The sequence below is a fragment of the Ovis aries genome, chromosome 3 (assembly GCF_016772045.2).
Source record: "Ovis aries strain OAR_USU_Benz2616 breed Rambouillet chromosome 3, ARS-UI_Ramb_v3.0, whole genome shotgun sequence".
Classification (NCBI taxonomy): domain Eukaryota; kingdom Metazoa; phylum Chordata; class Mammalia; order Artiodactyla; family Bovidae; genus Ovis; species Ovis aries.
Genome location: NC_056056.1, coordinates 8,542,104 through 8,555,285, shown reverse-complemented (window position 1 = coordinate 8,555,285; position 13,182 = coordinate 8,542,104). Strand labels below are relative to the sequence as shown.

General features: G+C 45.1%; 1 protein-coding gene across 2 annotated transcripts in view; it reads left to right on the top strand.

The window, feature by feature from the left end:
* The window catches only part of STXBP1 (syntaxin binding protein 1), a 69,740-nt gene that overhangs the window by 23,621 nt on the left and 32,937 nt on the right, over positions 1-13,182 (top strand). For both annotated transcript variants that reach the window (XM_012162474.4, XM_012162469.5), the window contains exons 2-3: positions 10,225-10,274; positions 11,940-12,021. In XM_012162474.4, the coding sequence (XP_012017864.2) occupies positions 10,225-10,274; positions 11,940-12,021 (132 nt within the window). The remainder of the gene's footprint in view (positions 1-10,224; positions 10,275-11,939; positions 12,022-13,182) is intronic.

Genomic DNA, 13,182 nt, shown 5'->3' with positions numbered 1-13,182 from the left:
TTAGCTGGGAGGATCTTCAGCCCAGAGCAAGACCGTTGGAGAGTCTTGGTTGCCGTCCTCAGATGTCTGAAGTGCCGTCGGGGAAAGAGGGACAGACTTGCTGTTGCTTCAGAGCAGAATTGCCGGCAGCAGGTGGAGCAGAACTGACGGTGTGCGGAGTCCCAGCCCGTGTGCGCTAGGAAGCAGTGGGGCTGCCTTCCTAGCGTCTGCCTGTTGTTGCCGTGTGAAAGTCCTCTTGGTTTTCATGTGTTTATTTTGTATCTGTGACCTCTCTGGTGGCTCTGCGGTAAAGAATCCGCCTGCCAGTGCAGGACACCTGGTTTCAGTCCCTGGGTCAGGAACATCCCCTGGAGAAGGAAATGGCAACCAGTATTCTTGCCTGGGAAATCCCATGGACAGAGGAGCATGGTGGACTACAGTTCATAGGGTTGCAAAAAGTCGGACATGACTTAGCAACTAAACAACAACAACCTTGCTAAAGGTTTTAATGTTTCTACTAGTTTTTTAGTTGATTCCCATGATTTCTGTAGGCAGATAACTCTGTGTCCTTCTTACCTTGTTTTGTTTTCTTGTCTAAGGCAATTCTTAGAACAGTGTTAAGTAATGGCAACTTCGAAATACAGCCCAGTGTCCCTGTTGTGACATGAAATATCTTACTGTCTGGGGCCTCTGCCTTGTGCTTCAGCATTAATGCATCTCTTCCTGGATAAGCAGAGGTCCCTGTCTCTTTCTTTAGAAGTGGTATAAGGCTTCTTCTGTTCAATTCTATATTAATATTTGAGTTCAGTGCAGTTCAGTTTCTCAGTCATGTCCGACTCTTTGCGACCCCATGAATCGCAGCATGCCAGGCCTCCCTGTCCATCACCATCTCCCAGAGTTCACTCAGACTCATGTCCATCAAGTCCGTGATGCCATCCAGCCATCTCATCCTCTGTCGTCCCCTTCTCCTCCTGCCCCCAATCCCTCCCATCATCAGAGTCTTTTCCAATGAGTCAACTCTTCTCATGAGGTGGCCAAAGTACTGGAGCGTCAGCTTTTGCATCATTCCTTCCAAAGAACACCCAGGGCTGATCTCCTTCAGAATGGACTGGTTGGATCTCCTTGCAGCCCATGGGACTCTCAAGAGTCTTCTCCAACACCACAGTTCAAAAGCATCAATTCTTCGGCGCTCAGCCTTCTTCACAGTCCAACTCTCACATCCATATATGACCACAGGAAAAACCATAGCCTTGACTAGATGGACCTTAGTCGGCAAAGTAATGTCTCTGCTTTTGAATATACTATCTAGGTTGGTCATAACTTTTCTTCCAAGGAGTAAACGTCTTTTAATTTCATGGCTGTAGTCACCATCTGCAGTGATTTTGGAGCCCCAAAACATAAAGTCTGATGCTGTTTCCACTGTTTCCCCATCTATTTCCCATGAAGTGATGGGACCGGATGCCATGATCTTCGTTTTCTGAATGTTGAGCTTTAAGCCAACTTTTTCACTCTCCTCTTCCACTTTCATCAAGAGGCTTTTTAGTTCCTCTTCACTTTCTGCCATAAAGGTGGTGTCATCTGCATATCTGAGGTTATTGATATTTCTCCCAGCAATCTTGATTCCAGCTTGTGTTTCTTCCAGCCCAGCGTTTCTCATGATGTACTCTGCATAGAAGTTAAATAAGCAGGGTGACAATATATAGCCTTGACGTACTTCTTTTCCTATTTGGAACCAGTCTGTTGTTCCATGTCCAGTTCTAACTGTTGCTTCCTGACCTGCATACAGATTTCTCAAGAGGCAGGTTAGGTGGTCTGGTATTCCCATCTCTTGAAGAATTGTCCACAGTTTATTGTGATCCACACAGTCAAAGGCTTTGGTATAGTCAAGAAAGCAGAAATAGATGTTTTTCTGGAACTCTCTTGCTTTTTCCATGATCCAACGGATGTTGGCAATTTGATCTTATACATTGGTGCCATTATTCCACAGCATATTCACATGTTTATTGTGGGTCAGGGAAGTTTAGAAGTTTCTGCTGAAATACTTGTAGAGTTTGGTACCTAAATATTTTGGTGATTATTTTAAACTGTATTTTAAATATATATTTTTATAGGATTTTTATATTATATTAAAAATCTCAATTGGTGGAAGTGAAGTGTTACAATTTTTTTATTTCATTGTCTGTATGAATCACATATTTTTTATGGTGACATCACAGTGATGCCTTTTGTTCTGTGCCTCAGACCTGCCAGATACCTTCCCAGGCATATTATCTCGTTAACCCTCACAACAGGTCATTAGAGTATTATAATTTTGTAGATGAGAAGGCTGAAACCTAAAAAATTTTACACTTGCTCAATGTCCACAGCTAACAAATGGCTGAACCTGGAGTTTCCCTGGTCTGTCTAATTTTAGTGCTTCCCTTGGCATTTTCTCTTTCTTTTTTTAAAATTAATTTTCACTGGAGTATGGCTTCTTTGGGCTTGCCTGATAGCTCAGCTGGTAAAGAATCCACCTGGAATGCAGGGGACCCCAGTTTGATTCCTGGGTCAGGAAGATCCACTGGAGAAGGATAAAGCTACCCACTCCAGTATTCTTGGGCTTCCCTGGTGGCTCAGCTGGTAAAGAATCCGCCCACAATGAGGGAGACCTGGGTTGGAGAGATCCCCTGGAGGAGAGCATGGCAACCCACTCCAGTATTCTTGCCTGGAGGATCCTTATAGAGGAGCCTGGCAGGCTGCAGTCCATGGGGTCACAGAGAGTCGGACACGGCTGAGTGACTAAGCACAGCACAGCACATGGCTGCTTTAGGCATTTTTTCTCTTGGTCATGAGGGTGGGAGTGACGTCTGCCTGAGTAACTAGCCTTGTTGTTCAGTCAGTCAGTCGTGTCTGACTCTTTGTGACCCCGTGGACTGCAGAACAACAGGCTTCCCTGTCCTTCACCATCTCCTGGAGCTTGCTCAAACTCATGTCCATTGCATCAGTGATGCCATCCAACCATCTCATCCTCTGTCGTCCCCTTCTCCTCCTGCCTTCCATCTTTCCCAGCATCAGGGTCTTTTCTAATGGACTGGCTCTTCGAATCAGGTGGCCAAAGTATTGGAGCTTCAGCTTCAGCATCAGTCCTTCCAATGAGTATTCAGTATTGATTTCCTTTAGGATGGACTGGTTGGATCTCCTTGCAGTCCAAAGGATTCTCAAGTCTTCCCCAATACTACAATTCAAAGGCATCAGTTCTTCGGTGCTCAGACTTCTTTATGGTCCAACTCTCACATCCATACATGACTACTGAAAAACTATAGCTTTGACTATATGGACCTTTGTTGGCAAAGTGATGTCACTGCTTTTTAATATGTCTCGGTTTGCCATAGCTTTTCTTCCAAGGAGTAAGCGTGTTTTAATTTTATGGCTGCAGTCACCATCTGCAGTGATTTTGGAGCCCAAGAAAATAAAGTCTGTCACTGTTTCCATTGTTTCCCCATCTATTTGCCATGATGTGATGGGACTTGAAGCCATGATCTTAGTTTTTTGAATGTTGAGTTTTAGGCCAACTTTTTCACTCTCCTCTTTCACTTTCATCAAGACTTTCTGCCATAAGGGTGGTGTCATCTGCATATCTGATGGAGAAGGCAATGGCACCCCACTCCAGTACTCTTGCCTGGAAAATCCCAAAGGCAGAGGAGACTGGTGGGCTGCAGTCCATGGGGTCGCAAAGAGTCGGACACAACTGACCGACTTCCCTTTCACTTTTCACTGTAATGCATTGGAGAAGGAAATGGCAACCCACTCCAGTGTTCTTGCCTGGAGAATCCCAGGGACGGGGGAGCCTGGTGGGCTGCCGTCTGTGGGGTTGCACAGAGCCGGACACGACTGAAGCAACTTAGCAGCAGCAGCAGCATCTGCATATCTGAGATTATTGATATTTCTCCCTGCAATCTTGATTCCAGCTTGTGCTTCATCCAGCCTGGTATTTGGTATGATGTACTTTGCATATAAGTTAAATGAGCAAGGTGACAATATACAGCCTTGAGGTACTCCTTTCCCAATTTGGAACCAGTCCTTGTTCCATGTCCGATTCTAACCGTTGCTTCTTAACCTGCATACAGGTTTCGCAGGAGGCAGATAAGGTGGTCTGATATTCCCATCTCTTTAAAACTTTTCCACAGTTTGTTGTGATCCACACAAAGCCTTTAGCATAGTCAATGAAGTCCAAGTAGAACTAGCCTTATACGGTCACACAACTAAGGTTTATTTAAGAGGGTGAGTTTCAGAAGAACCGCCACTACTGAGCTGAAATAACTAACGAAATTCCCTGTCTCTGTGTTGGTCAAAGTGGAGGGCACTTGTGGCCTGAGTTTACATTTCTTTAAATCCCTCCACAGAGGGGAGGCGCTCCTCCTTCCGGTCAGGCACCAAACTTCCAGTGGCTGAGTGCAGGGCAGCGTGGACCTCTGTGGGCACAGAGCATAGACTGTTTGAATCCCCCATAGTTCTGAGGGTTTTGGTGACACCCCCACTTCTCCCAAGCTTCCAGCCCGTCTAGTATGAGTCATGCTATTTCCGACGTCTTGGTGTGCCATGGGCTTAGGTGCCCTGACGTGTCACTGCCAAGGGCAGTTGTGGGTGCCTGGGGTGGTAAGGACAGGGCTCTCCAGGGTGTGGGGGCTTGGGAGGGGTGTGCAGCTATCCCTAGAGCCTGCACTTTGGGGCTCCAGTTGGTATACTGGGTGAGTCTGAACAGGTCCCAGGTAATCTAGACCACCTGCTCTTTTTCTCAGGACTGGGGAGGAATTTGTTGAGTTTGGGAGTCACCTGGCACCTGCAGGATATGGTTGAAAAGGAATCTACATTCTTTCCCTTTGGCTGTGAGGGACACAGCATGCCAGGCCTCCCTGTCCATCACCAACACCTGGAGTTCACTCCAGACTCATGTCCATTGAGTTGGTGATGCCATCCAACCATCTCATCCTCTGTCATCCCCTTCTCCTCCTGCCTTCAGTCTTTCCCAGCATCAGGGTCTTTTCAAATGAGTCAACTCTTCAAATCAGGTGGCCAAAGTATTGGAGCTTCAGGTTTAGCATCAGTCCTTCCAATGAGTATTCAGGACTGATCTCCTTTAGGATGGACTGGTTGGATCTCCTTGCAGTCCAAGGGACTCTCAAGAGTCTTCTCCAACACCACACTTCAAAAGTATCAATTCTTTGGCACTCAGCTTTCTTTATAGTCCAACTCTCACGTCCATACATGACTGCTGGAAAAACCATAGCTTTGACTAGATGGACTTTTGTTGGCAAGTAATGTCTCTGCTTTTTAATATGCTGTCTAGGTTGGTCATAACTTTTCTTCCAAGGAGTAACCAAGGCCATGGTTCTCATAATTTTGCAGAAGTTAAAGCTGCCCTAGCGTTGTTATTTAATCACTAAGTCATGTCTGACTCTTTGCTGCCACATGAACTATAGCCTGTCCAGCTCCTCTGTCCATGGGATTTCCCAGGCAAGAATACTGCCCTGGTGTCTTCTGTGCCAAATACTCAGGCCAGGTGGTGGTGGAGCGGATGGTTTACCTGGAAATCACGTGGTTTGGAATGCAGAAATAAGACCCTCTGGCTGGACCAGCCTTGGAAGGCTTTATTGTTTCTCTCCACACAAAGAGGACTTCTAAGGGAGTTGAAATGTGATTGCCAGGGATTATTTGTGAGGAAGTAGCCCAACCTACTTGATTCTTAATGCTAAAATTGGCTCTAATCCTTGTTTCCTTTTCGGTATTGGATTAGAAAAATGTAGGGCAGGATTAGAACTGGCTGACAACAATACAACAAATACAGGCCCTGAGAATTTCAGAACAGGAATCACCAGGCAAGAAGGCTTGAACCCAGAGTGTATTCTCAGTCTTTAGGACTTGTGATCCTTGTTCTGATTTTCTGATTATATCTCTGCCTTCACCTATCAAAAGGTGACTTGAATTTAAATTAATTTTGTGTAGCAGGAAAAAAAAAACCCTCAGCAATACAAAAAAGATAGTGTAATAATACCCTCTTCCACTGTCACATTTGCAAACAAAACTCAAGATATGTTTTATCAGCTATTAATAGTACATTATTTTGGAGAGCCAGTCAGAGCACTGATGAGGGCATAAATTGTGCTTTTGGGAAAAAATTCAGTAGAATTTATCAAAAGCTCAGCATATTTATTGTTGGTGGTGTTTAGTTGCAAAGTTATGTCCGACTTTGCAACCCCTGACAAGAGTATGGGAATGGGTTGCCATTTCCTTCTCCTGACCGAGGGATCGAACCCAAATCTCCTGCATTGGCAGGTAGATTCTTTACCACTGAGCTCCCAGGGAAGGCCAAGAGTTTGGGACTTTCTCCAAACTTACCTCCTACCTTTATTTGATAGTAACACCCAGATTTTAAACTGTGGCTAAAGGTCAATCTTTCAAGCTTCCCCTATCCTGTATCTCCGCCTCAGACATCTTAGTCATCTCAATCTTTAGTCAAAAAAAGACTCTGGGTATTCTCCAACAGATCAGTTCTCTTCTCCCTCTAAATATTTTGTGTCTACATCAATTTCTTTATTTAAATGAAAAAGGTAGGAGTTTTGTGTTTCTTTTCTTTATTTTCCCATACACACAATTCAGCAGCTAGCCCTATTGGCTTTACCTCCAAATAAAAGGAAATTCACCCACTTCTTGGGAGTTGCCTGGTGGCCCAGTGGTTAAGACTTCACCTCCCATTGCAGGGGTTGCGGGTTCGATCCCTGGTCTGGGAGCTAAGATCCTACATGCCTCGCAGCCAAAAAACCAAAGACATAAAACGGAAGCAATGTTGTAACGGATTCAATAAAGGCTTTAAAAATGGTCTGCATCAATCCTTATCTCCACTGCCACCAGCCATGGATGGGCCCTCGGGAAGGCGTCCTGACTGTACTCTTGCTTCAGTTCTCGCCGCGCCCCCGCTTCAGTCTCATCTCTGCAATACAGCAGATGACGTCCCTGCCCTTCCTGGCTTTCCAGTGCCCTTCAGATAAGATCAGACTCCCGTCAAGGTCCGCCTGATCTGGCCTCCAGCTTTAGTTCCAAGAAGCTGTCAACTTCTTTTCCCTTTTTCCACCTCCAGCCTTTGTGCCTCCCCCTGCTTCCTTCCCAGCTTCTGAGGGGCTGGGGTCTTCCTCAGAGAGGCCGAGCAGGATCCCACTGTCCCATTTTTTTTCTGCCTTGTCATGCAGGATCTTCATTCCCCAACCAGGATCAAACCTGCACCCCGCAGTGGGAGCATGGAACCCTCCCACTAGACAGCCAAGGAAGTGCCGCACACACCCCCCTGGCCCCCCGCCATTTTTTTTCCTGTTTTTTTTTTTTTTTTAATCCTGATCCCTCCCGTATCTCTCTCTCTTTTTTTTTAGGTTCTCAATGGTTATCTTTTTTATACATAGTGTCAATAGTATATATATGTGGATTCCAATCTCCCAATTCATCCCATCCCCAACTTTCCCCCTTGGTATCCATACATTTGCTGCTGCTGCTGCTGCTGCTGCTGCTAAGTCACTTCAGTCGTGTCTGACTCTGTGCAACCCCATAGACAGCAGCCCACCAGACTCCCCCATCCCTGGGATTCTCCAGGCAAGAACACTGGAGTGGGTTGCCGTTTCCTTCTCCAATGCATGAAAGTGAAAAGTGGAAGTGAAGTCGCTCAGTCGTGTCCAACTCTTTGCGACCCCATGGACTGCAGCCCACCAGGCTCCTCCATCCATGGGATTTTCCAGGCAAGAGTACTGGAGTGGGGTGCCATCGCCTTCTCCAGACCCCCTCTTAGAGGTTGCTCCCCACACTAGGGTTTTTCTTTTCTACTGCTGCCCTTACCTGTCTGCCTCAGCACTGGTGAGGAGAAGCTGCGATCGCCCTTCTGTCCTGTCTGCTTCTGTCACTGGCATGTGAGCTCTGAAGAGACATGTCTGCTGCTGTTCATCCCTGGTGCTGGGTCCAGTGACCAGTAAACAGTGATGCTGAGTAAAGGAGTGTATTTTCCAGATCATTATTTCTAGTAGGTACATAGTATCCATTGCACAAATGTAACCTAATTAACTTAACCACTGGCTTATTGGATATATTTGTTCCCAGTTTTTCACCACACCAAGCCATGGGAAATAATCTGAATGACTGTTGAGAAACTGCTAACTAGATTAGGGAGTACTATGCAGGCATCACTTCATGGGAAATAGGTGTGGAAACAGCATCAGACTTTATTTTGGGGGGCTCCAAAATCACTGCAGATGGTGATTGCAGCCATGAAATTAAAAGACGCTTACTCCTTGGAAGAAAAGTTATGACCAACCTAGATAGCATATTGAAAAGCAGAGACATTACTTTGCTGACTAAGATCCGTCTAGTCAAGGCTATGGTTTTTCCTGTGGTCATGTATGGGTGTGAGAGTTGGACTGTGAAGAAGGCTGAGTGCCGAAGAATTGATGCTTTTGAGCTGTGGTGTTGGAGAAGACTCTTGAGAGTCCCTTGGACTGCAAGGAGATCCAACCAGTCCATTCTGAAGATCAACCCTGGGATTTCTTTCGAAGGAATGATGCTAAGGCTGAAGCTCCAGTACTTTGGCCACCTCATGAGAAGAGTTGAATCACTGGAAAAGACTCTGATGCTGGGAGGGATTGGGGGCAGGAGGAGAAGGGGACGACCGAGGATGAGATGGCTGGATGGCATCATGGACTCGATGGACGTGAGTCTGAGTGAACTCCGGGAGTTGGTGATGGACAGGGAGGCCTGGCATGCTGCTATTCATGAGGTCGCAAAGAGTTCGACATGACTGAGCGACTGAACTGAACTGATGTAGGCATTTAAGATCCTAGGAAGCATTTTTATTAACATGGAGAAATGAGTTTTTGTAATGAGAAAAAAAGCATGATATGAGATTATATATACAGCATGTTATCAGCTGTGTAAAAGTTCATGGGAAAAGAGAGTAGGAAACTGTCAATTATGCATCTCAGGTTGGCAAGATTACAAATGATTTATCTCTTTGATTTTTTTATAGCATGCAAGGAACACATGGTGTTCCTCTTTATACTTTTCTGTGTTTTCCAAGTTTACTGCAATAATTGTGTGAGTTTTTATAATCAGGTAAAAAGCTCTTAAAATTTTTGGAATACTTTTATGACATATCAGATTACTGGAGATAGAAGCAGAGTTAGGGGACTATTGTGCTTTGGAGAATAAGCTAAATGTTTGAAGCACACTTGCTAAAGACAGTTCTTAGCCTCTGACTCCTTCTAGGCCTGTGAGTGATCTGGGTTTGAAGAGTAGCAAAGCGCTGTTTCCTGTGACTTTCCGTGGCCAGGTAGACTTGGGTGTGGTATGGCATTACAGAAACTGTGGCTTACAAAAATGTTGTTTGGGGGTTTGAGAGCATCCCACAGATGTGCTTAGAACTGGAAGGATATCACAACTGCTCTTCACATCTGTTTTTGGAGCTTAGGGGGGTAGTTTATGTGGCCTGGGCATTGTCACAGAATTTTACTCACTCATCTTAAAGCAGTGATTCTGAAACACTAGGCCCTTTGGGAATTTGAGGTCAAAACTACCTTCGTAATAATGCTAAAATGTTATCTGCCTCTTTGCTCTTATTCTCTTGCAAACACACAGTGTTTTCCAAATGCTCTATAATTCATAAATTGCAGAAGCAGCTAGGAGAACCCAGCTGTCTTCTATGAAAACAGACATTGAGGAGTGTTGCAAAAATGTACTACAATGCCAGTATCCTCAGTAAAATTGTTTTATTGTGGAAAATACATATAGCATTTTAATGGCATGCAACTGTGTTACCATAGAATGGGTTTGTTATTGTAACTGAATTAATACATATTTTAAAAATTTCTCAGTTTAACTTCTGATATAGCAAATGACAATAGCTATTTATGCATATACATACACAAACACTCTTTGGGGTCCTTGATTTTTAAGAATGTAAAGGGGTCCTGAGACCAGAAAGTCTGAGAACCAGTGAATCGAGGACGCAGGAAGAGAACTGTCCTTATGGTGGATTGATTAGGGCCCAGTAGACAGATTGGTTGACTTGCATGACCCAGGATAACAAGGTCTATGGAGGGAAGATGACCTCGTCTCATAGGCAGGGGTTGGAAGTCCTTGAAATTACATTAAATCTTTTCTCCTCCTTCCTTCCCTCCCTCCCTCCTGTCTTCCCTCCCTCCTGTCTTCCTTCCTTCCTTTTTTTCTCCTTTTTAGAGATCATGCATGATGTGATAAAGAAGGTGAAAAAGAAGGGAGAATGGAAGGTAAGTGGAAGAGCACAATAAGTGACCTTGAAGGTGAGTTCATGGGGAAGAATACGAATGGGGTGGCATTGGGGAGAGGCATGCAGGGGAGAAATGAGGACCTTTGCTGCGTCCAGAGAATACAAAAAGCTTCTGAACTCGCAAAAGGTAATCTGCTGTACCTCCCATGTATATGATCCTGGTTAGGAAATCTCTGGGTCAGGAAGCTTATCTTTAGGATCACCTGGTGGGGCATTCTAGCACCTGGTGGAACCCTTTAATTCAAACAGGATCTTACCTGGAACCCATTGATTAAAGCAGAAGGTGGAATTATTCTGCTTGCTATGGGAGACAAGAGGGGACCCTTCTTGCCCCTCCAGTGGTCCTAAAGCCTCTCATGGAGCCCATGCAATAGTCTGAAAAGCCCTCATCTGGCCTATTCCTGTCTGTCTGTAGCTACACAAGACAAACCAAGTCAGCTTGTTTGTTCATTTAACATTGAGAGCAATGCTGGAAACTGTTGTGTACCTGAAACAAATATTTAAGTCAATCTAACTGATTATGACCTCAGTCCTGGAAGTGGATGATACAAGTCAGAATCATGCTGTCATCCATCCAGGAAGTCAGAGTTTGAAGGACCCTCTGATCGTCTGGGACTAGGCATTGGAGTGACCAGGAGGGCACACTCGACTTCTGCATGTGTTGTCGAAGGGCTTATGCTAACTATTCTTGCCCCCAAGTTTTTCTGCCGTCTGGAGCCTCAAGTTCATTGGGCCTTGGAACAGCTTGGCACCAGGAAGCTTTTAAAGTCTCACCCTTACCTCATAAACCTGAGATCACATTTTAACTAGAGCATCCATCTTCACACCCAGGGTGGGAGGCCAGCAGGTGGGAGCTCTTTCTGCCTGCCTTTCTCTCTCACCCTTCCCGTCAGTAATGGACTTGTGGACATGAGAATTTTAAACTAGCCTTGGGGAAGCTGCCTCATGAAATGAAACCTGATTGGTCCTCGTGCTACAGCAAAATGCTTTGGGGCCCACATTTTTCTAGCTCCTGTGGCCTGGGTTTATATCTTTGAAGAAGGAGAAGAGAAATAACCTTATTTTAGCTTCCTCTCCCCACTGTGGGTCAGATGGAGATGGGAAAGGTTTGCTGAAGAACTGCAGGTATGATGCTTTTCAACCAGGATGGCATGTTCTTGTCCTTCTCTTCTAGATTGAGGTAGAGTTTACTCCTGGGCAACACATGGGCTGGTTCATGCTGATGATATCTGCAACAGAGTCCTCGCCTTCCATCCTGTCAGTGTGGCACTAGTGTTCATTCTCCCTTAAAGAGAAAGTTTATGCACTGAAAAAATATGGATTGCCCTGAGTGTGGGTGCTGTGTATGAAATTTCTTTTTCTTTTGTATTTTTATGAGTAATTATTTTCTTTGTCATCAAAAAAACTTCAGTTTTTTTAAGTTTAAAAAATCAAGTCATGTTAGTGAGAGCAGACTCTCCTCGAAGCCTAGGTTTGGTAGGGAAATAAAGGCTAGTGTGTATCTTGGCAAACTTCTGGCCCCTAGGAAACCTCGATTACTCAGATTTCTGTGTTTCTGGGCTCTTCCTGAAGTCTGATGTGGTCAGCGGAGGCGAGCGTCATAGCAGGTGCTCCCCAGGTTGTGAACTGTTCCCTTTGCTTCCAGGTGCTGGTGGTAGACCAGCTGAGCATGAGGATGCTCTCCTCCTGCTGTAAGATGACGGACATCATGACCGAGGGGATAACAAGTGAGTGTGGTGGGGTGTTCTTTCTCCTCCCTGTTTGTTATTGTCTTGCTTGACTTTAGACCCCAGGCTTTCTTGTTCGTCACCAAATCCCTAGGTTCCAATCCAATGTTAGGTGCCCGTTAGGTATCTGTGAAAGGATGCCAAAAGGAAGGCTCAGTTAAGAAAAAAGGCAGGCCAGCCAATGGGAAAAAAGTGGCACCTAACAAAGGAAGAAATCCAACTGGCCAGTAAATACATGAAAACTTGCTCACCCTCATTAGTGGTCAGGGGAATGCAATTAAAACCAGAGTGGGATACTGCTCTGTGCTCAGATTGGAGTGTTTACACTACAAGAATGCCAAGTGATAGGATATAGGAGAAAGGGAACTCTGATATGATGAGTTAGTACAGCTACTTTCAGAAACCTTGGAGGTGTCTAGGAGAGTTCAGGCATGCAGGCCCTATAAGCCAGCATGTCTGCAGTTAGATGTGTGTTCTAGACAACTCAGGCATGTGTGCTCAGGAGGCTCACAGATTATGGCTCATCGTAGCTCCACAGTGGGAACAACCAAAAGGTCCATCAGGAGTAGAATGGTACAATAAGTTGTGGGACAGTAACACAACAGAATATTACATAGTGAAGACAAGGAATGAATATTAACTACTCTCTCATTCCAAAATGTGAATAAATCTGATAAACAATGTTGAGCAAAAGAAATAAGATGCAAAAGAGTCCTTAACAATGTGCTTTAATTCACATAATATCCTAAAACAGGCAGAGCTAAGCCATACTGCTTTGAAATATAGGGATAAGTGAGTCAAACAACCATAAGGGAAGTGCTCACCATTCGTGTCGCCGTGGTGGTTCTATTTTTGGGGAAAGGGGAGGTGTGGATGATGAGGGAAGGGGGAAGGCGGGGGTACTTCTGCAGTGCTGATGTGTTCTGCTTCCTGATGGGGTGGTGCTTGTGCAATTACGTGTATATTTATGTTTAATTCACCCCTTGGAGTGTGTGTTAGAATTTCACAATAATAGGTTTTTGAAATAAGATAAATCCCCTGCTCAAGGTCCCTGGGCAGCACCATACCTGAGACTAGGACACAGCCCTCCTGGCTTCTGTCCCAAGCTCTTTTTCACATTTGTGAACAGCTCAAGTCTTACCTGGGGGCTCCTTTCAGGAG